This window comes from Euleptes europaea, chromosome 7, assembly GCF_029931775.1.
Source record: "Euleptes europaea isolate rEulEur1 chromosome 7, rEulEur1.hap1, whole genome shotgun sequence".
Classification (NCBI taxonomy): domain Eukaryota; kingdom Metazoa; phylum Chordata; class Lepidosauria; order Squamata; family Sphaerodactylidae; genus Euleptes; species Euleptes europaea.
In genome coordinates, this window is record NC_079318.1 from 74,320,793 (window position 1) to 74,342,469 (window position 21,677).

At 44.1% G+C, this 21,677-nt stretch overlaps 2 protein-coding genes across 2 annotated transcripts in view; one reads left to right on the forward strand and one right to left on the reverse strand.

The window, feature by feature from the left end:
* The window catches only part of MSRA (methionine sulfoxide reductase A), a 504,699-nt gene that overhangs the window by 386,585 nt on the left and 96,437 nt on the right, over positions 1 to 21,677 (reverse strand). The window lies entirely within an intron of this gene.
* The window catches only part of KIF13B (kinesin family member 13B), a 158,118-nt gene that overhangs the window by 81,330 nt on the left and 55,111 nt on the right, over positions 1 to 21,677 (forward strand). The window contains exons 12-24 of the mRNA XM_056853957.1: positions 397 to 507; positions 1,747 to 1,881; positions 3,712 to 3,842; positions 5,421 to 5,507; positions 8,123 to 8,307; positions 9,192 to 9,402; positions 11,530 to 11,692; positions 15,189 to 15,335; positions 16,905 to 17,054; positions 17,839 to 17,967; positions 19,511 to 19,681; positions 20,662 to 20,819; positions 21,442 to 21,574. Coding sequence (XP_056709935.1) covers positions 397 to 507; positions 1,747 to 1,881; positions 3,712 to 3,842; positions 5,421 to 5,507; positions 8,123 to 8,307; positions 9,192 to 9,402; positions 11,530 to 11,692; positions 15,189 to 15,335; positions 16,905 to 17,054; positions 17,839 to 17,967; positions 19,511 to 19,681; positions 20,662 to 20,819; positions 21,442 to 21,574 — 1,911 coding nt within the window. The remainder of the gene's footprint in view (positions 1 to 396; positions 508 to 1,746; positions 1,882 to 3,711; positions 3,843 to 5,420; positions 5,508 to 8,122; positions 8,308 to 9,191; positions 9,403 to 11,529; positions 11,693 to 15,188; positions 15,336 to 16,904; positions 17,055 to 17,838; positions 17,968 to 19,510; positions 19,682 to 20,661; positions 20,820 to 21,441; positions 21,575 to 21,677) is intronic.

Below are 21,677 nucleotides of genomic sequence, written 5' to 3' on the forward strand. Positions count from 1 at the left end.
AGCACCTCTTCAGCCTGCTACTCTAAGCCTCAGTTGGTCACAAGACTAAAACTGGCACACGCTGCACATTTTAAGTTGAAAAACTTTCACAAAGTTAATTTAGGTCATGGTTTTATGTTTTGCTTTTGAAGACATTTTCTCCAGTAATCTGGTGTGACACTGAAGTGCTGAGCTGACAAACAGGAAGCTTTACTATGCAGGCGCCCTCACTATATACTTCCATGCATCTTAGGTGTTGATTCATGAGCACCCATCCATGGATTGTTTTTCAGGGTAGTAGATCTTACTTAGTAACTGACAACACACCCAAAATGGATGGTGGCATTTGCAAAAAATAATTAAATTTTTTGCTTCTCTCTCCTCTCTCTCTCTCCCCTCTCCCCCTTCATTTTCTAGGCAATGAAATCTCCAGAACTAAAGGATCGCTTGGAAGAATCTGAAAATCTCATCCAAGAAATGACTGTGACCTGGGAAGAGAAACTACGGAAAACAGAGGAAATTGCACAGGTCTGCATTTGTTTGTGGGTGCGGTTGTAGGCATCTGCCTTCTCCCCTCCCCCCCCCCATAATAATCTCTTTACAGTAGACCTTGATATTTATGGGTAATCAGGTCAATGTATTGTCCTTTTAGGGCATCTTTGCTTAATTCCTTCGATGGGATTTTTTTTTCAAGAGAGATTGTTGTGACTGCTCCAACCTTATCCAGCTCCATAATTTGAGAGGGATTTTTTAAAAAATAAGTCATTTGTCTGAAAGAGAGATTAATGGGATTTCATAAAAATAATTGTGTGGAGTGTTTGGCAGTTGCACACAGTATGTTATTGCCATTCCCATTGTGCAAATGGGAGTCTGAGAGCTGATCCAGATGTTTAGAAAAGGCAAGTAGCACAGCCCTTGTGGGGTTCAGCCTACTCTGAAAGCCAGTTGGTGGTGGTATGCTTAAAGGCTCTTTATTGATATCTTAGTGCACCTGCAGAGTTAGCATACCAGTAAGAAATCTAGCCCAACCTCCTCTCTAATGTGTTAGATTAATGTGGGGATGCCCCTTCTTGGAACATATAGCCTTCATGGAGTTAATGTTCAAATCTGTTCTGAAGGAATGTTCTCGAGATCTGGCTATACATGAGAAGAGTATAGTCATTCCCCCCTCCCTTACACAACAAGGGGGATAAAACAGAAATCCCTGTGTTGATGAAGTCTGAAAGATTTATCTTTATGTTGAGTGGAAATGATTTTCTTCAGTATTGTGGCTGTTCTCCAATTTCTGCTTTATCTCTCTCAAACAAGGATAAACTCAGACTTTCAAGGGTGATACTTTGGTGTTTTTTAAAATCCCTTTTTTTGCATGCCTTTGTTTGGTATGTCGCTGTTACAACAGCAGGCTGGTTTGGATAGCAGCTGAGGGGGACTTGGGAAGGTTGGGGCGAAATGGTTCAGTTTGCATGCACGTTGACATGATCGATCCTTAGTTTTTTGGAGCCAGTTTGAAGCCATTGGAGGCTACAATGGTGGGCAGTTGGCAACATGTGAAGCAGATGCTGGCCCCTTTCTCAAAGTTATATCCTGCATTAATTGTGACATCATGACCCTTGCTTTGCCCACCATTCCTTTTTGGGGGAGAAGGGAAGAATGCTTTGTCCCTGGGACATATCTTTGTCTTGCTGTCAAGATGGCTTACAATTCCACACTAAAACTACATGCAATACTGTAAAACTCCCATTAACCCCTCTTTGTTTCTCTACACAGGAGCGGCAGAAGCAGCTCGAAAGTCTTGGCATCTCTCTCCAGTCTTCCGGGATCAAAGTTGGCGATAACAAGTGTTTTCTGGTTAACTTGAATGCTGACCCTGCTCTCAATGAACTTTTGGTCTACTATTTAAAGGTGAACAGCTAGCATGTGGGGTAGCTTCAAAAGACTTAAAGGTTAATGGAAATCCAACTTGGGAGTTCTTTGTAGGGTCCGTGGCCATTAAGAAGGCACAAGTGCAACCTGTAATTCGTATAGTTCTTTAGCCCTTTTGATGGATCCTGGATATGTGAACACCTAATAACAGTACTTTGAAAAGAGTGCTGGAGAGATAACAGCTTGCTTAACATTAGCCAGTGGTTACCTGTCCGATAAGAGATTTCAATGGAGCCCACACCTCATTCTCTTAAGTACTATGTCATATTGACTTATATCTAACATCCTTTCCAACATGGCTACAACCCTGGAACCTGACATTAGTGGTAATGATTTGAAGTGGGTCTGCAAGCTGAAATTAGAGGAGAATGTGAGTGGTTGGTAAGCCGTGACTTGCTCTGGGGCACCTATGCTGCCAAACTGTGGTTAATGTAGAAAGCAGGGGAGGGTGGTACAGGCCAGGAAAAAAAAGAGAAGGGGGTACACATTCACAAGACTGAATCTTGATTTGCAAAACATGGGTTTTCAGGGAATCATTATTATGCCTGTCTCAGGTTTATCTGTTGATTAGACACACACTTGTTCTCCCTTGTCTGCATGGTGTCCTTTTTAAGCATTTTGGTAATGGTCTTTAAGGGAAGACAGGCCCACGGACGTGGTTGAAGTGCCACCTCTTTAAGGTGAGCCAATATCCTCATTTTTTGAGAAGTCATTCCATGTCCCTAGCACGGTGTCATCTAGAAGAATGCAAGGATGGGGGAGTGAAGGAGGGAGAACACTTAGCCGTCATTACTTTGCTGTCTAATAAGCAACAAAAGAAACTTTTTTTTGAAAGGAGGCAAAGAATGTTCCAGTCTGTGTAGGTGTCTGGCTTGCAGCTCAAATGACTTTGTCAGCCTGACCATTCTCGAGGCTAGATCTGCAAATCTGCTCCTTAATGTGAAGGTGGGACCGAGGGGGCCTTGGCAACCAGATTTCAAAGGGTAACCTTGCCGCACTTGCAAAACAATCAGGTTTCTTCTTGGCACCTGGATTTGTATGTTCTAGGTCAGTATTCTGGGGTGTGTATGGGTATGCGCGCGTGCTGTCAGTTCCTGTATGTTCAGATCAGAAAAATGTCTTGCTTTTATATGAGCAGCCTCCAATACATGTCAAACAATTGCTGGGTATTCCAGACTGCATTGACTAAAGGATGAAGGGATCTTGCTCCCAGGTTCCCTACAAATGCACTAAGGCCATCCTGCCATATACTGCAAGCGTCTCTTTCCTCTCCGACAAACTTAAGTTCAAATTTTGCTCTATAATAACATCTCACTCGGTTGCCTTTCTTTATGAGCAGAATGAGTGTGTGTAAATCCCTCTTGCATGACTTTTCCATCTGGGGTGGTGGGTGTTGCTTCCAAAATTTCAACCCACATGAAATTCCTACATGTCAGAGAGAAGGCGAAGCTTGAACATGGAGGCTGCTTTCTGCAACTGTTCCCTGGCCCTGGGGGGTGGATTTGAGGTGGTACAGTCAGGAAATGTATATTCATCCTCTGAAGTGCTAACAGCACCTTTAATCTCTTTTTTGGCTATAGATTTTTCTTTTAGAAGGGCTGTGTTAAAGGGTATGGGCGCATTCGGTTCTGGTCAACGCATTCACAAGGTCCAGTCCTCGGTTAAAATTACAGCCAGGGTGGGAAAGACCTCTAAGTCCTTGTAGAGACGTATCAGCGGTTTTGCTCAGTACTAAAACAGTTTAATATCTATACAAGTAAATACTCTGATTTTCTACTGTCTTAATTCACCTGTTTGAATCTTCCATAGGAACACACACTAATCGGGTCAGATAATTCCCAGGATATCCAGCTATGTGGAATGGGGATTCTGCCTGAGCATTGTATAATAGATATCACCGTGGATGGACAAGTTATGCTGACACCTAAGAAGAACACGAGGTGACTGAATGTTTTTTGTTTGTATAATTTGCCATATTTCAAACCACTTTTTAAAAATCCCATCCTTCCTCCAAAGAGATCAGAATGACATGCATGGGTTCTCCTGTCTACATTTTCTCCTCACAACTGTCCTGTGAGGTAAGTGCCCACGATGAGTACAAATCACCCAGCAACAGAGGGGCCAGTGGGAGCAGCGAGCTGAGTGCTGGGAAGCAGCGTCAGTTGGAGTTGAGGATTAGCTGGAAGGAGTTAGTAGTGAGGGAAATGGAAAGGTGACAAATTTTGGGAAGGGTGTCTGGTGAAAGCGTTTTTCAAAAGGCACTACTGATAGAATGGTATATGGTTGATATTGGAAATCCAGATACATTCCAGTGAAGAGTGATTGGGTAAGCCATGTAAGGGAAATGATTAAAGTGGTAATGTTAACTTCACTTTGGCGCTGTAGAGAATTTAGAAGTTGGGAAACACATTGGAAACTCGTGTTATATTGCCTATATATAGGCTAAGCTCATTTTATGATTGTTTCTTTTTATGATGCATAGTTAAATTGTGGAACTCCCTGCCCCAGGATGTGGTGATGGCTGCCAACTTGGAAGACTTTAAGAGGGGTGTGGACATGTTCATGGAGAAGAGGGGTATTTGTGGCTACTAGTAAAAATGTATACTAGTCATGATGCTTACCTGTTCTCTCCAGGATCAGAGGAGCATGCCTATTATATTAGGTGCTTTGGAACACAGGCAGGATGGTGCTGCTGCGATTGTCTTGTTTGTGGGCTTCCTAGAGGCACCTGGTTGGCCACTGTGTGAACAGACTGCTGGACTCAATGGGCCTTGGTCTGACCCAGCATCACCTTTCTTATGTTCTTATGTTCATACCTATTCTCTCCAGGATCAGAGGAGCATGCCTATTATATTAGGTGCTTTGGAGCACAGGCAGGATGATGCTGTTGCCGTCTTCCTGTTTGTGGCTTCCTAGAGGCACCTGGTTGGCCACTGTGTGAACAGGTTGCTGGACTTGATGAAACTTGGTCTGATCTAGCAGGGCTTTTCTTATGTTCTTATGACTGTTTATGATTATAGAAATGCTGTATCATATTAAAATATTTTTACACCATCTTTAATATTTCTAACAATTTTTTAAAAAGTTTTCCAGGAGACTAGACCCAGGAATATCACAGTTTGATGGCATTGGTGGGGTCAAGGGAGGGCATCCCACAGTTCCAAAAACCCCATTGGGCTTGCAGATAAATCTTGCCAGCTCTCCCATCTTCCTTGTCAGCAGCTCAACTCCCATGCCCTTCAGTGTAATTTGTCAAGTTTCATGAGTCTGGGATTTCTTTTTAAGCAGTCTGTCCATTTACTCCAAGTTACCTCCCAAATTCCCTAATACTGAACAATCCTGGGGCAAGATGATGCACTTACCTAGCTCCTAGTAAACTTAATCTGTGCCTCTTCCTTCACTGAAAAGGGGGGGACCCAAAATGATCCAGAGTCTGTTAACTCTTACACTATTTTTATATTTTGTGGAAACAAACCTCAGTTAAAATCACCACATTTGCTTCTCTTCCTTTATCACAGGACATTTGTAAATGGCACAGCTGTTACAGGCCCCACACAACTACACCATGGAGACAGAATTCTGTGGGGAAACAATCACTTCTTCAGGTAGGCTACTGGTTTGTTTTCTTGTTCTGTGTAGCTGTGAGGTGAAAAAAAGCCTGGGCTGACTGAGGGGAAAGGGTGTGTATATGAGAGAATTTTTTTCTCTCTCTCTCCCATAACTTTAGAACCTGCAATCACCTAGTGAAAGTGGTTGGTAATGGATTCAGGACAGATAAAAGAAAGTTTTTCTTTACACAATGCGTAATTGACTTATGGGATTCATTGCCAGAAGATACAGTGATGGCTGTGGCCACTACCTTAGAAGGCTGTAAAAATGGACTGGATTTAGGAATTTATATATTGCTATAGACCATGATAGTTCAATGGATCCTCCAGGCTCAGGGAAAGCATGTCTCAATATCAGTTGCTGGAGGTAATGACAAACCAGGAGGACTGTTGACCTCATTCCCTGTTTGCAGGCTTCCCGGAAACATCTGGCTGGCCACTGTTTGAACAAAATGGAGGGGGGATAAGACCCAACCTAAAAACAAAGTTGGGTACCCAAAAGGTTGGGTGAAATAAAATTCAGTTAAACAATGAAATACATGTATTACAAAGCACTCATGCATATATTAAAAACTAGCCCTTATGGCAGCAAATACAGGGTTGATAATCTAAAACCATGTGCCAAACACATTTCAGCCCCCAGGCCTTCTATAGTGATTTAGTAAAACATATTATGCACACATAAACATAAATTAACAGGTAGCACGATTTTGTATCAGCCCAGGTATGTATTAGATGTCTGAAAAAATGAAGAATAAAAATATAAGTTAAAAGCAGTTTGACAATGAAAAAAATAATTACTCAGAAAGAAGGATTTTCTTCACACGTTCTTCAGCGTGGTTCTCTAGCTCGCCTTTGCGTCTGGCCACTCCCCTTTTCACTGTCTCTGGGGCAGCAAAAGGTCTTAATCTGTATTGCCCTAAGAACGGACAGGGAGATGAATTCATTTTGGGGCTTGATTGTAACTGCAGCAAAGCATGAACGCTGTTACATCAGAAGTCCTGCAGTTTGAAATTTTATTTCCTTTGAAGAACACAAACAGGGTTCTTGTCCTCATGACTGTCAAAAATTAGCAAGTGCTTCCTTTACCCATTTAAACTTAAGGCCGAGAGACTCCCTTCGGGTTTAAACAGATCTTCGCCTGTCAGGAGGGAGGAACATCCATCCATAAAAGGTGCTCATTCCACCTTCTGTTGTAGACAGTTTCAGTTCCAAAATGAAGGCTGATGCTTAATTACTAGAAGACAGTATGCTGTAAAGTTTCAGATCACACATAGACACTCCCCATGGCAAAGCAAGAAATGAAAATGTATGTTGCCTTTTTTTGCTATCAACACCTTGATGATAGGACATTATACAGCCTCATGTGTCATGAAGAGATCAACAGAGATCTGGCTGTACTACTGCAAACTACTGCAGGTGGTTAAATATCTCCCCTAAAAAAACCTCTGTATGTGGAAAACCAGCATGCCAGGAAAAAGGATTCAAGCCAGTTCTCCCCTCTGATGTGCTAGTTTCTCTGTGTAAGAATTTTTTTTAAGTTCAGAAGTATCTGCTATGTGAACCCTTATCTGCAATTTGGAGTAGTACAGGTTGACCTGCTCAAAGAGGAGGATGACTTCTCGGGCCTCTAGAGTTATAGACTGGCTAACAGAATTTACATTTTTAGGTAACCATTCAGTTCTTTTCAAGTCCCAGTTAAAATAGTATCTCCAGCTGAAACGAACAGTTTCCCATGTGGAGTATATAGTCCTTAGAGTTGTTCAGTATCCAGTGTAGCCAAGGTGTTTTAGAGACTGAAGATCCCAGTGGCATCCCCACCCACTAGCTACTATTAGGCTCAATCAACTAAGATGTTCTGGAGTGTTGCCCTCATGGAAACTGGGGAAAGCTCTATCTTAGTGGAGTAGCCCCTGTTTCACATGCAAAAGGCCCTAGGTTCAATCCCTGGCATCTCTGTATAAAAGAAACTGTCTTGGAAAGTAGGCATTAAGAGAGACGTTTTCCTGCCTGTCACCAGTCTTAGAGCCAGCGTGGTGTAGTGGTTAAGAGTGGTGGTTTGTAGCGGTGGAGTCTGATCTGGAGAACCGGGTTCGATTTCCCCACTCCACATGAGCGGCGGAGGCTAATCTGGTGAACTGGATTTGTTTTCCCACTCCTACACACGAAGCCAGCTGGGTGACCTTGGGCAAGTCACAGCTCTGTTAGAGCTCTCTCAGTCCCACCTACCTCACAGGGTATTTGTTGTGGGGAGGGGAAGGGAAGGTGATTGTAAGCCGGTTTGAGTCTCCCTCAAGTGGTAGAGAAAGTCGGCATATAAAAACCAACTCTTCTTCTAAATTCCGAGGCAGAGCCAGATTAGTCAATGGTTTGGCTCACTATAAGGCAGCTTGTTACGTTTCTATGGACTGGAAAAGAGCAAGAACACCATTTTAACTGGACTGACCCAGCAAAACATCCTCATGGGCTGTTCTCCGTAAGTCTAGACCCCTCTGTTTCTCATTCTGGGTGCTATTCACCCACTTTGCCTAATGATACAGCCTTTCCTGCATTTCATCATAACTTATCAGGTGATGGGAAGAATTATTCCCCCCCCCCTTTACTTCTTCAAGGCTAAATCTGCCAAAAAAGAAAAAAAAGGCAGAAGCTGAGGATGAAGACAATTCGATGAAAGGAAGCAACAGCTCTGAGCAGCTGGATTTAGATGGAGACAACTCCAGTGAAGTGTCCAGCGAGATCAACTTCAGCTATGAATACGCCCAGATGGAGGTGACCATGAAAGCCCTCGGTGGCAATGGTAAGGGGCAGGGATTGTCTTTGATCTATTTTATTTATTTTCTTCACTTAATTTATACCCTGCCTTTCTCCCCAGTGGGGACCCAAAGAGGCTTACATCGTTCTCCTCTCTTCCATTTTATCCTCATAACAACCCTGTGAGGTAGGTTAGGTCGGGAGTGTGCGATTGCCCCAAGGTCATCTAGCGAGTTTTCATAGCAGAGTGCAGATTCAAACCTGAGTCTCTCAGAACCTAGTCCGACACTCTAACCACTACGCCACACTGGCTCTTTGTATGAGCATCAGAAGAAGAGTTGGTTTTAATACCCCGATTTTCTCTACCTTTGTCTCAACCCGGCTTACAGTGGCTGCAGTGCAAAGCTGCATATTCGCTGCAGTTGTTCTCAAAAGTAGGTTAGCTGGAAGATGGCTTGAAATGTCTCAGTAGTTTTAGCACCTTTGGGGGAACCTCACCTTGCATAATAAGACACCTTGGCATGTCTGCCATTACAACCCTCTACACTGCAAAGTATTCAGGGGGTGGGAAAGGGACCCATTCACATGGAGTCTTTGCCAGGCCTTTTGACCTTTTTATTGCTGCCTCTGAGTACGCCCCAGAACGGACCCAGCACTGTCCTCTGGTTGTACATTGCTAGAGCAGATGCGGGTAGTTAAAGGGCAGGCCATCTTTTGGGAAAGTTTGTCCACCAATCTTGCTCTTCTCATTAATGAATCCCTAATATGCTTCCTAGGAACACCCAGAACGCAGTTTGGAAAACCTCTGATGTATGGTGATAATCAATTATTTTTTAAATCAAACATCTCACTCCATGACTTAAATCTGGTGCAGTCTATCTTTCTGCACTTTCACTTTATCTGTCCCTGTCTTCCTTTCTCTCTGCCTAGATCCCATGCAGTCGATTTTGCAGAGCCTGGAGCAGCAGCATGAAGAAGAGAAGCGGTCTGCCTTGGAGCGCCAAAGGGTTATGTACGAACACGAGCTGGAACAGCTCCGAAGACGGTTGTCTCCAGAGAAACAGCACTTCCGTGCTATGGACAGGTTCTCCTGCCATTCTCCCAACGCTCAGCAACGATTACGACAGTGGGCAGAAGAGAGGTGAGTGAAAATGGCATATAACACATTCTCGGTTTGGTGGTATTCTCCTTCCGCGTTCTTTTCCTTAAATGAGAGAATACCCCCAAGCCCATGGCATGCTTAATGGGGGGGCAGGAGCCTGTGGATGTGATGGGATTTTAATTGCACCCTGTTGCTGAGATGAAGCAGTTCCAGATAGGCAAGCAGAACTCCAGGAGCAAGAGATTCTTTTGCTTTGCTATTAAAGAGCAACTTACACCCAGATCCTGAACATGATGTGTATCAGCCAAAGGCGAGAATTCTGGTGGGATTTCTTTGTTCTCTTTCATGAACACAGAATACTCTGTGCTATGGATAGGGTTGCCAGGTCCATCCTGGCAACCAGCAGGAGGTTTAGGGAGGCAGGTTTGGGGGCAGCGATTGTCATCACTTAAGCAATTATGTCACTTTCAGTTTATGTGGAAGTGCCGGCATTGTGCCAGGGGGATGCTCCAGCACTCGTGAAAAACTCTATGGTTTCCCTAAAGTTTTGTCACGAGTGCTAGAGTACCCCCTGGCACTTGCACAAAACCCGGACATGACGTCACCACATAGGTGGCACTGATTGCTCCCCCTCCCTTCCCATGGCCTGCTTCTGCCCACCAACCAGCTGAGTGTCGGCGGGCAGCAGAAGCAATCACGGGCAATTGGCTGTCATTACTGGGCAATTGGGTACCCTAGCTATGGAATATCCTGGGGGTTCACATTCTTCATCAGAAAAACAGGAAACTCCTGCATACCTATTGCTTCAGTTCATGGCAGGGAACGCAATGGCAACCCCATCCAGTGGGCATTTCAGGCAAGAGATGAGCAAAGGTGGTTTGCCATTCTGCCTCCGGATAGCAGGCTGAGTCTTCCTTGGTGCTCACCCATCCAAGTGCTAACTGTGGCCAACCCTGGTTAGCTTCCAAGTCCTGACAAGCTTGGGCTAAGCTCGGCTAGGAGACCAGGCCATTAACAGCACTCCAGCCTTTGGCGTATGGGAACAGCATGAAACCTGACCTTTGCCAGGCCTGATGGTCTGGGATCATATCAGATTCCCTGTTATCCCCTGCAACCTTCACTATGATGCATTCCAGGTAGCAGTCATTTCCTTTGCCCCTTAGAACCACTGAGCACTTCTCTTCAGAGGCCTTCTTTGTCCTCTGAAAACTTCTTGGGTGGGGGGAGTGAGCCCTTGAGAAGTGATTTAGTTAGTTAGCTCCAGTATTTTGCTTCCATGAAAAGCATTGCCAGCCATGTGCTGGAATGCAAGTAGAAGAGCTACAAGATACTCTGGTCTTCTCAAATCAGGAAAGGCATGGCACCGAAAGAGGCAACTCCAGCCCCTACTCCATTTATTTATTTATTTTTCGAATGTATAGCCCGCCCTCATTCCCAGCCAAGGCTGGGCTAAGGGCGAGTAACAACCTTTGAGATACATAAAACCATAGAACAATAATTTAAAACATCATATTAAAACCATAAACCAGGTGGCCTTAAAAACACCTCAGGAGCCACCATGTAACCAAGTTTCAGCAGGTCAACTCCCCACAGATATCAAAAGTGGTCGGGGGGAGGGATGGGGAGGCCAGCAATGATGGATAAAATTGTGGCTTCCCTCAGTTGTAGGCCTGGCGGACTAGTTCCATTTTCAGGCCCTGCATAACTCCTTAAGGTCCCACAGGGCCCTGATGTCACTAGGGAGTCCAGGCTGGGGCCAGGGTTGAAAAAGCCCTTGTTGAGGACAAGCTCACACTCTTCGGAACGGGAACCACCAGCAGATTATTACCAGTAGAGTGTAGAGCTCTTGGGGGGGGGGTGGTATACCAGGAGAGGCGGTCAGCACATTTGGTGGCCAGCACAAAGATCCCTGAAGCCATTTCTCCATGTTGCCTCTTAGAAGTTGCCGTCTGATTACATGCTGTTGCATAGTGGATTTGCAAACCCCTCTGCAGCGCAGATTTGACTCTGAGCAAATGCATCCTTAGCAGTCTAGTATCCTAAAAGTTACCTTTTGACGTCCTTTTTGTTTAACTGGAAATCCTGCTGTTCACTTGCTTGTTTTGACCCAGGGGAGGGGAGGGGTATAAGTCTGAAATTAAAAAAGTAAAGTTTGTTTTCCCAAAGAGAAGAAATGCTAAACCACAGCCTGAGGAAGCTGAGGGAGCAGATTGTGAAGGCCAACTTGTACGTGAGAGAAGCCAGCTTCATTGCAGAAGAGATGGAAAAAAGAACGGAGTACAAAGTTACTCTGCAGATCCCAGCCTCGAGCCTCAATGCAAACAGAAAGGTGAGGCACCCAGTACCTGTTCCACCAGTTCGTTAGGTGTGAATCCATATTTGTGCTCCAGATTTTGTGGCAATCCAGACAAAATTCCCCTGCCATTTTCAAAACTACTTTATTTACTTTAGAGCAGTGATTCTCACTCAGTGGTTCAGGACCCACCTGTGGCTCTCTGACATGCCACCTGCGGCTCTTCTGAGCACTGTTTCCCACTGTGGCACCTACCCTATGTTTCCGGTAGCAGGGTCTGGCTTACTTTCCTTGAAGCATGAGGCAGGTACCACATGGGTTGTGGCTGGGCTTGTGGTTGGCAGATGGCTCCTACCTTGAAGCAGCCACCACCAGAGGAACAGTGAAGCCTCAAGCCCCGGAGGTGCAGGCCTCATGCCAAGATGGAAGTATATGTGGCCATTTTGGTTGATGGCAATTGTGAATGCAGCTCTCCATGAGCCACCGAGTGAGTACCAGTGCTTTGGACGAATCATACTTTCACATTTCTGGTTATAAAAAAAAAATAGTCAAGGCGGTTTGCATGGTAACATTTCAAAATTAACAACAGGAAGACAAATACAATATGACTTAGAATTTAGGTTCTGCCTAGTACCCTTCATTTGGTCTTTGGGGCTCAGGAAGTAGATGTGAGGGGTGCACAATGGCTTACCTTTCCATGTGAGTACATCAACCCTATAACTGAAGCCTAAATAGAAGTGATCTAATGGGATGCTCTAGGCTGATCCTGCGTTGAGCAGGGGGTTGTACTAGATGGCCTGTATGGCCCCTTCCAACTCTGTGATTCTGTTCTATGATTCTATAATGTTTTAATATAATGTATTTAATATATTATTTTAATATAATTTATTTAATAACTGTAACAATAAAAGCCTGTCCATCATCTGGTAGAAGGTAATCTGTTTTGGCAGATTTGGCTGCATTTTTAACCTGTGTGGTGTCTTGTTAACGGATTGTTACGTTGTTGTTTTTTTGTCCTTGCAACTGGTGGTGTTGGACACCTTGACTCTAAGGAGATAAGCTAGCATATAAATATTTTAAATGAAATCGCAGCGGGTTTAAATATTGACCTGAACTCTTGAAGTCAGCAATAGGTTTGCTACTTGCTGAGCTTTCAGATAGAACACCGCTTGATCAATTTTTCCCTCTCTAAGAAAAGGGTCTAGAAACAGTTTTGGTATCTGACAAAGTGCGCTTTAACCCTGAAAAAAATGTTTGGACTTTAAAGTGCTGCTGGGTTCAAGTTTTGTGTGTGTGGGGGGGGGGGGTGTAAAGAAAAGCAACCTTGCTCTTCTTCTGATCACCAAACTTTGGTTCAGTCTGTGGCCTTCTATGTCTTCAATGTCTTGATATCAGACTCTGGGAGCTGATGACCAGCTCTCACACAAACCATTCCCGTGAGAAACCATTCCCATTTCCCATGGGAAGCCACTTCACTTTGGGGGAAAGGTGTGGAGACCGGAGGCATTGCCACCTCCACTTCAAAGCACCTCCATTTCAAAGCCTTCCTATTGTAAATCAGCTATCTGTTCTTTTGGTGACAATCCTGTTAGAAACCTGACATCTCAAAAGCTTGAAGGAGCCCAGATGTTTTGTATTGCTGCAGAGATGCAAATACATCTGTAACTTCAAAAGGCCTAGAGGTGTCATGCCAAATATCTTACAAGTTTATTGCGTCCCCAACATCTCATTGGGCGGAATGGCCATCACCCAATGAGATGGGAGAGATAAATATGAACTCTGTTCTAATCAAAATCATGAAGCTTGGGAGGGGGACATGCTGGTCATGTCTCCAAGCGATCATCATCTTTCGGCAACCAGGAAGGGCTGACACTCTGCGTGTTAGGACCAAAACTGGGTCTTGGTAACTATAAATCAACTAAAGCCTTGCATTTGTTACTCTCTTGGAAACTTTGCCTATTTTGCCTGAAACTTAAAGAACTACTGTGAAGTTAGAGATTGCTAAGATTTCTTGTTTTTATGCTATCTGACTCACAAATAATTTCCTTTCTGTAACGAGCACATTTTATTAAATAAACTTATAGACTTTATATTGAAGTCTGAGAAACCTTTTTTGGGTCTCAGGGCTAAATCCAAGTGCCTGAGTGTGTGTGTGTGTGAGAAACCACCTACCCTAGTGTTTTGTGGCAATAAGCCTCCCCTGGCAGAAGCTCTACTCTGCAGGGACGGTTTTTGCTTGTTTTGACTTTTGGGAAACTGGCTGGGGAAGAGTAGCTCTCAGCTCATCCCTGGGAAAGCCAGCCTTTTAGAATTGAGAGCCGGTGGTAGAATCTACCTACATTGTGCTTTAGGGGGAATCCTGAAGCCCAGTGGGAAGTTTGGGTTTCCTTAGGGAAACATTTGGTGACTTTGAACTACAGAGGAGTCGGCTTGCTGGAGAGCAGACCGAGTCTCCTTGACAAGGTAGCAGAGTCTACCCGCATTGTGCTTTAGGGAGAGTCCTGAAGCCCAGTGGGGAGTTTGGCAACTTTTGACCCAAGGAGGAACCGGTTTGCTGGAGAGCAGGCCGGACCTCCTTGACAGGGGGGTTTCGTTACATGAAAACTGAATATTTGGGAACAGGACCTGAAATATTTGTGAGGCAGCCAGGCCCTTATAGGCCCCACCCCGTGCACGGCAGTGATCCAGAGCTACCTTCGTTCTTATTAAAGTTCTGCTGTAAGAAGCAGAAAGTTGTGTAAGAGGTAGGAGAAAAGAGAAAGCATTGTCTCAACCAGCCATCTGTTTCCGTGGTGATGGGCAGCAGTAGGGGGAAGAGGCTTAGCTGAGTTGGGCCACCCAGGCAAACAATTGCAAAGCCCCAGATCTGCAGGGATAGTTTTCCTTGATTTGACTGACTATTTTTTTCACAATTTAACTATTTTCTTCCAGAGAAAGGATTCAATGAGAGCCAGCGTGGTGTAGTGGTTAAGAGCGGTGGTTTGGAGCGGTGGACTCTGATCTGGAGAACCGGGTTTGATTCCCCACTCCTCCACATGAAGCCAGCTGGGTGACCTTGGGCTAGTCACACTCTCTCAGCCCCACCTACCTCTTAGGGTGTCTGTTGTGGGGAGGGGAAGGGAAGGTTGGTTTGATTCTGCCTTAACTGGTAGAGAAAGTCAGCATACAAAAACCAACTCTTCTTCTAAGCAGAATGATCAAAATGAATTTGGCTCCTGGTCATAACACGTGAAGCTCCCTTATACTGAATGAGACCATTGGTATTGTCTACTCAGTATTGTCTTCTCAGTATTATCTACTCAGGCTGGCAGCAGCTCTCCGGGGTCTCAGGCAAAGGTCTTTCACATGACCTGATACTTTTACCTGGAGATGCCAGGGTTGAACCTGAGACCTTCTGCATGCTGAGCATGCTCTACCACTGAGCAATGGCCCCTCCTCCTTTTTATTTATTTAAAAGAAGTTCCAAGAATATTCTTACAGTATCTTGACTTTGTTTACCTGACTTGCAACTCTTGCTGTTTCGCTTCTGCAGCGAGGCTCTGTTCTAAGTGAACCAGCCATTCAGGTGAGGAGAAAAGGTAAAGGCAAACAGATCTGGTCACTTGAGAAGCTGGAGAACCGACTGGTAGACATGAGGGATCTCTATCAAGAATGGAAGGACTGTGAGGAGGACAACATGGTATGTAAAGGTGGGAGGGGCTGAAGAGTAATTGCTCTCCTAATTAGTGGAGGAACCAATAAATGTTTGTAACATGTAAAAAAGCTTTTTTCATCCCTTTAACAAGATTCAAGGGCGGATAAGATCTCTGTGCAACAGAAGTTTAATTTCATCCTTTAAAAAAACTGTAATAGCAGGTTTGGAACGAGATTAGTCATCTGTTTTTAATAATTGCCTTATAGATATTAATTTAAAAAGCTGTAAATTGACAATATGTCCCCTGAAATCAACAGCCTCTCCAGCAATAAGGGAAAGGGTTATCTGAAAGGTTATGCAGTTTCACCCCTCAGTGCTGTTTCCCAACTCTGGTATTAGATGTTCAATTGGACTGACGAGATGCAAGCCCTACTTTACAACTGTTGCGATATATGTGGAGTCATTGGAATTCTTAGAACTATGAAAGCGCTTTGTAAATGGCTAGGTGTTACTACCAATATACCGATAGTCATGGGAAATCTCGTTACTTAAAATAAACAAAAATCAGTTTGGGGGAAATTAGGGGTTATAAGAACCTTAAAATTATGAATGAATGAATATACTAAAAACATGTTGATGATACAAAAATGCATATGTATCATTTTTTTTGCTGTATATGAAAACCTGATAAATGTGATACCTTATTTGAGGATGCTTCATTTACAGTGCAATCCTAAACAGAGTTTCACCCTTCTAAGACCATTGAATTTAATGGGCTTAAAGGTAGTTTCAGAGAGTAGCTTTGTTGGTCTTCAGTGGATCTACTAGGTCCGAGTCCAGTAGCACCATAGAGACCTAGGGAGCTTTGACTCTTGAAAGCTTATACCCTGAAAATCTTATGGGTCTCTAAGTCACTGCTGGACTCGAACCTTGTTGGGCTTAGAAAGGTATAGCTCTGTTTCGGGGTTGCACTGTGAATCTCTGTTGCCTCTGAGAGCTAGTATGGTGTAGTGATTAAGAGGGGTAGACTCTAATCTGGAGAACCGGATTTGATTCCCCACTCCCCCACATGAAGCCAGCTGGGTGACCCTGAGCTAGTCACAGTTCTCTCAGCCCCACCTACCTCACAAGATGTCTATTGTGGGGAGAGGAAGGGAAGGAGATTGTAAGCCAGTTTGATGCTCCTTAAAAGGTAGAGAAAATCAGCATATAAAAACCAACTCTTCTTCTTCTATCTCAAATGGAACTTTTCTTAATATAAGAAGGGGGAGGGATGATTGAAGGGTATAAATAGGGAGCCTCGAGTATGCAGAGAATGCAGTTCATTTTTGTACGAGTGAAGAAAACTGGTGGGAATGCATTTCAGTTAGGAATTTGCTTTCACTGTGTGGTATGTTTGTTTCTTTAAGCTATCTCTAGAAAGGATGGCTACAGAGATGCTTTTAGAAAGCGGGGCCATCGAAAACGGGGATTAGTAGAGAGGTCTACCAGACACCATCAAACATGGGGTGATACCATCCTCCTGGAGAACCATTTACCCAGGGCAGCACAGAGCTAAGTGCCGTGATCTGATCACAGCAGAATGTTGTCATACTTCTTATTATTGGATTCTAGGACATGAGGTCTTACTTCAGGCGAGCAGATCCTTTCTATGACGAGCAAGAGAATCACAGCCTTATCGGGGTGGCCAACGTCTTCCTCGAATCCCTCTCTCGTGATGTGAAGCTGCAGTATGCCGTTCCCATAATCAACCAGAAAGGAGAGGTTTGTTTGAGTAGCCAGTTGCACACTCAGCCCATAGACACATAATTACCCATACTTATATTACAGATCCTGGGATCAATTTACCATTGATTCTCCATCTTTGACATAACTGGCAGTAGTCGGTTACATTTAGCTGCATCCTAATCTTGTATTCCGCTTTTTGCTGTTGTTCCCAAATGGTTTGTAATGTGATGTGAATGGATAACTGTCATTTGTATGGTAGGCCACTCTGTCTTTAAAATTGTTAATGGATATCGAACCTGCATTTGTGATCATTCTCAGCCATTTTCCAGTCGCGGAGGCAAATTGGTTTGGATGTTGATCAGTAGAGCGTGACTTTCCCGCTTCCCAGTTGCACCTTGAAATGCTGTTCCGGAAGGATGGGGAACCCTCCCTGGAACCCTTCCTCCTAACAGCTGATGGAATGATTTAGGAGTCCTGTATGAAGAGGTTTTGGTACTGGGGCCCCCATTCGTATTCTCTTTGCAAAGTGGGAATGGTGCAGGGCTGAGTGCTCGGATGATGTTCTTCTAGCAGCTCTACTGCCCAGACATTTCATAGTAATGAAACCAGATGCTGAGGGCTGTCTCTTTGGGAGTTCCTTCTCAAACAGCTGGAATTTTTTTCTGGCCCTTGGTAGAACACCGCAACTTCCCTTCTGGGAGCCTGGGAAGCTTTCCTCTGAACTAGTCTGATGTATACTAACTCAAACTGCAGGCATGGACTTAAAAAAAAAGTATACATCTCTGTTGATTCTTGATCTCTTCTGCTTTCCCCCCATTAGGTGGCAGGACGACTGCATGTTGAAGTGGTGTGTGTGAGCGGTGAGACCGGGGAGCGGATCGCAGGAGGTGATGACAGCATGGAAGCCTCTGCTGAAAATGATTTGCAGGAGCAGAAGATGGTGTGCATGGTGAGCTCCTTTGCCTCTCATAGAATCATAGAGTTGGAAGGGACCTCCAGGGTCATCTAGTCCAACCCTCTGTACAACCCAGGAAATTCACAATTACCTCCCCCCCCACACACCCTTAGTGACCCCTGCTCCATGCCCAGAAGGTGGCTGAAGCCTCCAGGGTCCCTGGTGGGAAATTGCTTCCTGAGCCCAAAGTGATGATTGGCATTACCCTGGGCATGTATGAAAGGGCCACAAGAGCCAAGCACTGGTGCAACACTTCCTGCCCTCCCTCTCATGATCTGCCTAGGTTCACAGAATCAGCATTGTTGTCACATGGCCATCTAGCCTCTGCTTAAAAACCTCCAAAGAAGGAGAGCCCACCACCTCTTTTGATTTAATTTTAACCCATTGGTTCTGGTCCAATCTTCTGGGCCAACAGAAAACAACTCCGTGCCATCCTCTATTTGACAGCCCTGGAAAAGGACTGGACAGAAACATAGAGTTCAGCTGTCTCTCCCTCTCTGTCTGTCATCTTCTTGCTCACAGTCTGCTCTAGGTTGCTATATGAGGCTGAAGAAGAATGGCATACCTCTGGGTAGTCTGTAGCTTGAGCCCTTGAGAGAGAAAGGCAGGTTGCAGGGTGAAAGGATTTCCAGTGGCTGAATATCCAAATCAGACTCCATGTTGAGAGAAGGTAGCCTCAATAATCATCAGTAACTGTAGTGTTTGAAGAGCAAAATAATCCTCTGAGAACTTTGTCCACTTAGAATGCATTCAGATATCATGGTAAAACCTTTGTTTACCAAATAAGTAATAAATGCCAATTTGTGTGTGAACTCTAGTGTATCTTCTTCTTGCCTCTTCTACTTCCCATTAAAGAGGACATTTCTGCTCTTCCCCCATTGCCATTGTCCATGCCCAGAGGGACACAAAGGGCAATACTATACAACAAAATGTATTTTTTTAAATCAGACGTTGTAATAAACCCTAGGTTGTACAAGCCTAGTCAACAAGATAGTTGCAAACCCTAGTTTGAAATCCCAGTTTGGTGCCAATCAAAAAACCCTAACTGAAGTTTGATCAAACCATACTTCATCAACCATGTTTTCTCATGATTTCTAAATGTCACCTTAACTTAATGGTTTCTATCCTCATTTTGGTGATAAAATTCTGGACTATTTAAACGGTATGGGATTCCTTTCTATGAAGCAAAGCCATATTTTTAAAGGATGATTACTTTCTGATCAGTAGTATTAAATGCCTCTTAAGCAGTATATGTGCATCAAAGATGCAAGGAAAAAATGAGGTCTTTTAGGGTTTTGTTTCCTCTGAAACAAGACTGAGCCGTTCTCCCCAAGGTTCAGTGATCCCTAGATTTTCAGACACAACTTTAATCAAGAAATGTTTTGAGGCAGATATAATTTAAATGGCGCCAGCTGTTTAGCCCTCCTGCTAGGTTAGTAGTCTTAGCAAACTAGCTTTGTCTTGTGCTATGTTTTGAAAGTTGCCATATAATTAGTCTGCTTAAAATACCATGCTGAGTTTTGTTTCTTCCTTGTAGATCAAAATCCTTCAAGCCACAGGTTTGCCCCAGCACCTCTCCAACTTCGTGTTCTGCAAATATTCTTTCTGGGATCAGCTGGAACCCGTGACGGTGGCCCCCGAAGTGGACCCCTCTCTGTCTCCTGTCAGCAAAGAGCCCCGGTGCATGGTTGTCTTTGACCACTGCAATGTAATTTTGTTATTGTCTACTGCCCTAGACAAAGCAAAGTGAGCGCCTGTTTGCACTTTATGCAGCACATGTGTCTGCCACATGTACTCTAATGTCATCCAGTGACAAGAATAGAATGGGAAGAAGAGGGGCATGTCTCTAAAGGCAGGTGTTTGCATACCAGGAAGTGCAGTCCTTGGCCAATCCAGGACTTCATCTTCAAAGCATATGCTTTGATCTAGCATCTCATTTGAACGAATAGTGGAACAGTACATATACCATGCAGATCTGGAGTCTACCTCTTTAACAAATATGTTCTACTTGAGGATTTATAAATTGAGGAAGAGTACAGGATTGCAAATATTTTCTTGGAGTCTTTGATAAGGTTTTATGTACATATTTCATACAATAAGTAACACACCAATCAATATAAGGGAACTCAGCTCTTTTTTCTTCTTTACTTTAAGATACAGGTAGCGTATCCCTTATCCGGACATCACATATCTAGGCTGATTTTTAACTGAGTTAAAATTATATATATAAATATCAAAACATTTGTTAAAGGGGAGTTTCAGGGTGATTGCATGCAAATAATGCAGTGCAAGGCAGGAAACCCCACAAAGATATGAAATACGTTGATTGTAATAAGGAGCAGACATTGCATAGAAAAGTCCCATCCGTTGATTTTTTTCTCTTTAGTTTCCCCCGCTGGATTGGTTCAGGATTCCAAGCAAAGAGTTTCCTAAATTGTTATCAGGACCATTCTGGCAGCCTGTTGATTTTGCCTCCTAAGCCTTTTATAAAGCTCGTACCTCTGAGCAGTTGGTCTCAAATGCTCCTGGACAGATTTCCTATCTCACCCCTAAATGCATAGTTAAAGTTCTGGTCCCTAGGGCTATGAAAGAGAAAGCAAGGCACATGCATGGAAATTTACGGGAAGCTGGATGAATGGAACAAGGTGGGGATGAATGATGGGTTATCTCTGCCCTGTTCTGCCCTAGGAATTCTCTGTTAACGTTACTGAAGATTTTCAGGACTATCTCTATGATGGTGCTTTGGCCATTGAAGTTTATGGGCACAAGCAGAGCGACCCTCGCAAAAACCCAGCATTGTGGGATCTGGGAATAATTCAAGCTAAAACACGAAGTCTTCGAGACAGGTAAAAGTGGAGGTATTCAGCTTACTGTGAACTAGAAACTGTGTGCAGGATGGTGGGGGGTGTTACAGGAAGATAGGCTTTGAATCTTTTAACTCTCACACTTGATCTGTTAATCTGGTGGATTAATTCAAGGGCAGATGGTGGTTGTGCCCTCTGCTACTCCCTGTCTCTCTCCCAAAATGTCCTGTCTTCCTGCCACTCCCTGTCATTCTCCTGGAGCTTCCTGTCTTCCTGTGTGTTAAGAACCAGCTGCCCCATGCCCTCCTCTCCCCTCCATCACTGATTCGCCAACCATTTATAATTCTATTTTAAAAGGGGAGGAGGTGGAGATGTTACTTCAGTATTTACCCTTGCCACTAGAACTGGCTATTTTAGAGGGCCCAGGACACCTCTCTGCTTTATAAACTGGTGGTCTTTAAAAAGTGTCTGTAGGTAAGATTTGATACTGCCATTTGTCGTAGCATTGCCCAAGCTCTTCCTTACTGAATCAGTGCTGGATTGAAGCTTTCGTTCCTGTTCTCTAAAAGGCTTTGGCTTTCTGAATGCAGGGTCAGGCGGCTGAAGAAGTGCTCATTCCAGAGGCAAAGCAGTTCATCAGTCACGGTGATTTTTATTTCCCCAGATGGAGTGAGGTCACTCGCAAACTGGAGCTGTGGGTTCAAATTCTGGAACTTAATGAGAATGGGGATTATTGCCCAGTGGAGGTGATACCAGCTAAGGATGTGCATGCCGGTGGCATCTTTCAGCTCAGGCAGGTAAGTCCGTAACTCCTTAATCTAAATTTTCTCCCTTAACAGGTTAAATTAACCTACAATAAAGCATCTTAATACTTGCAAGATATTCAATGGACGTTGGGTC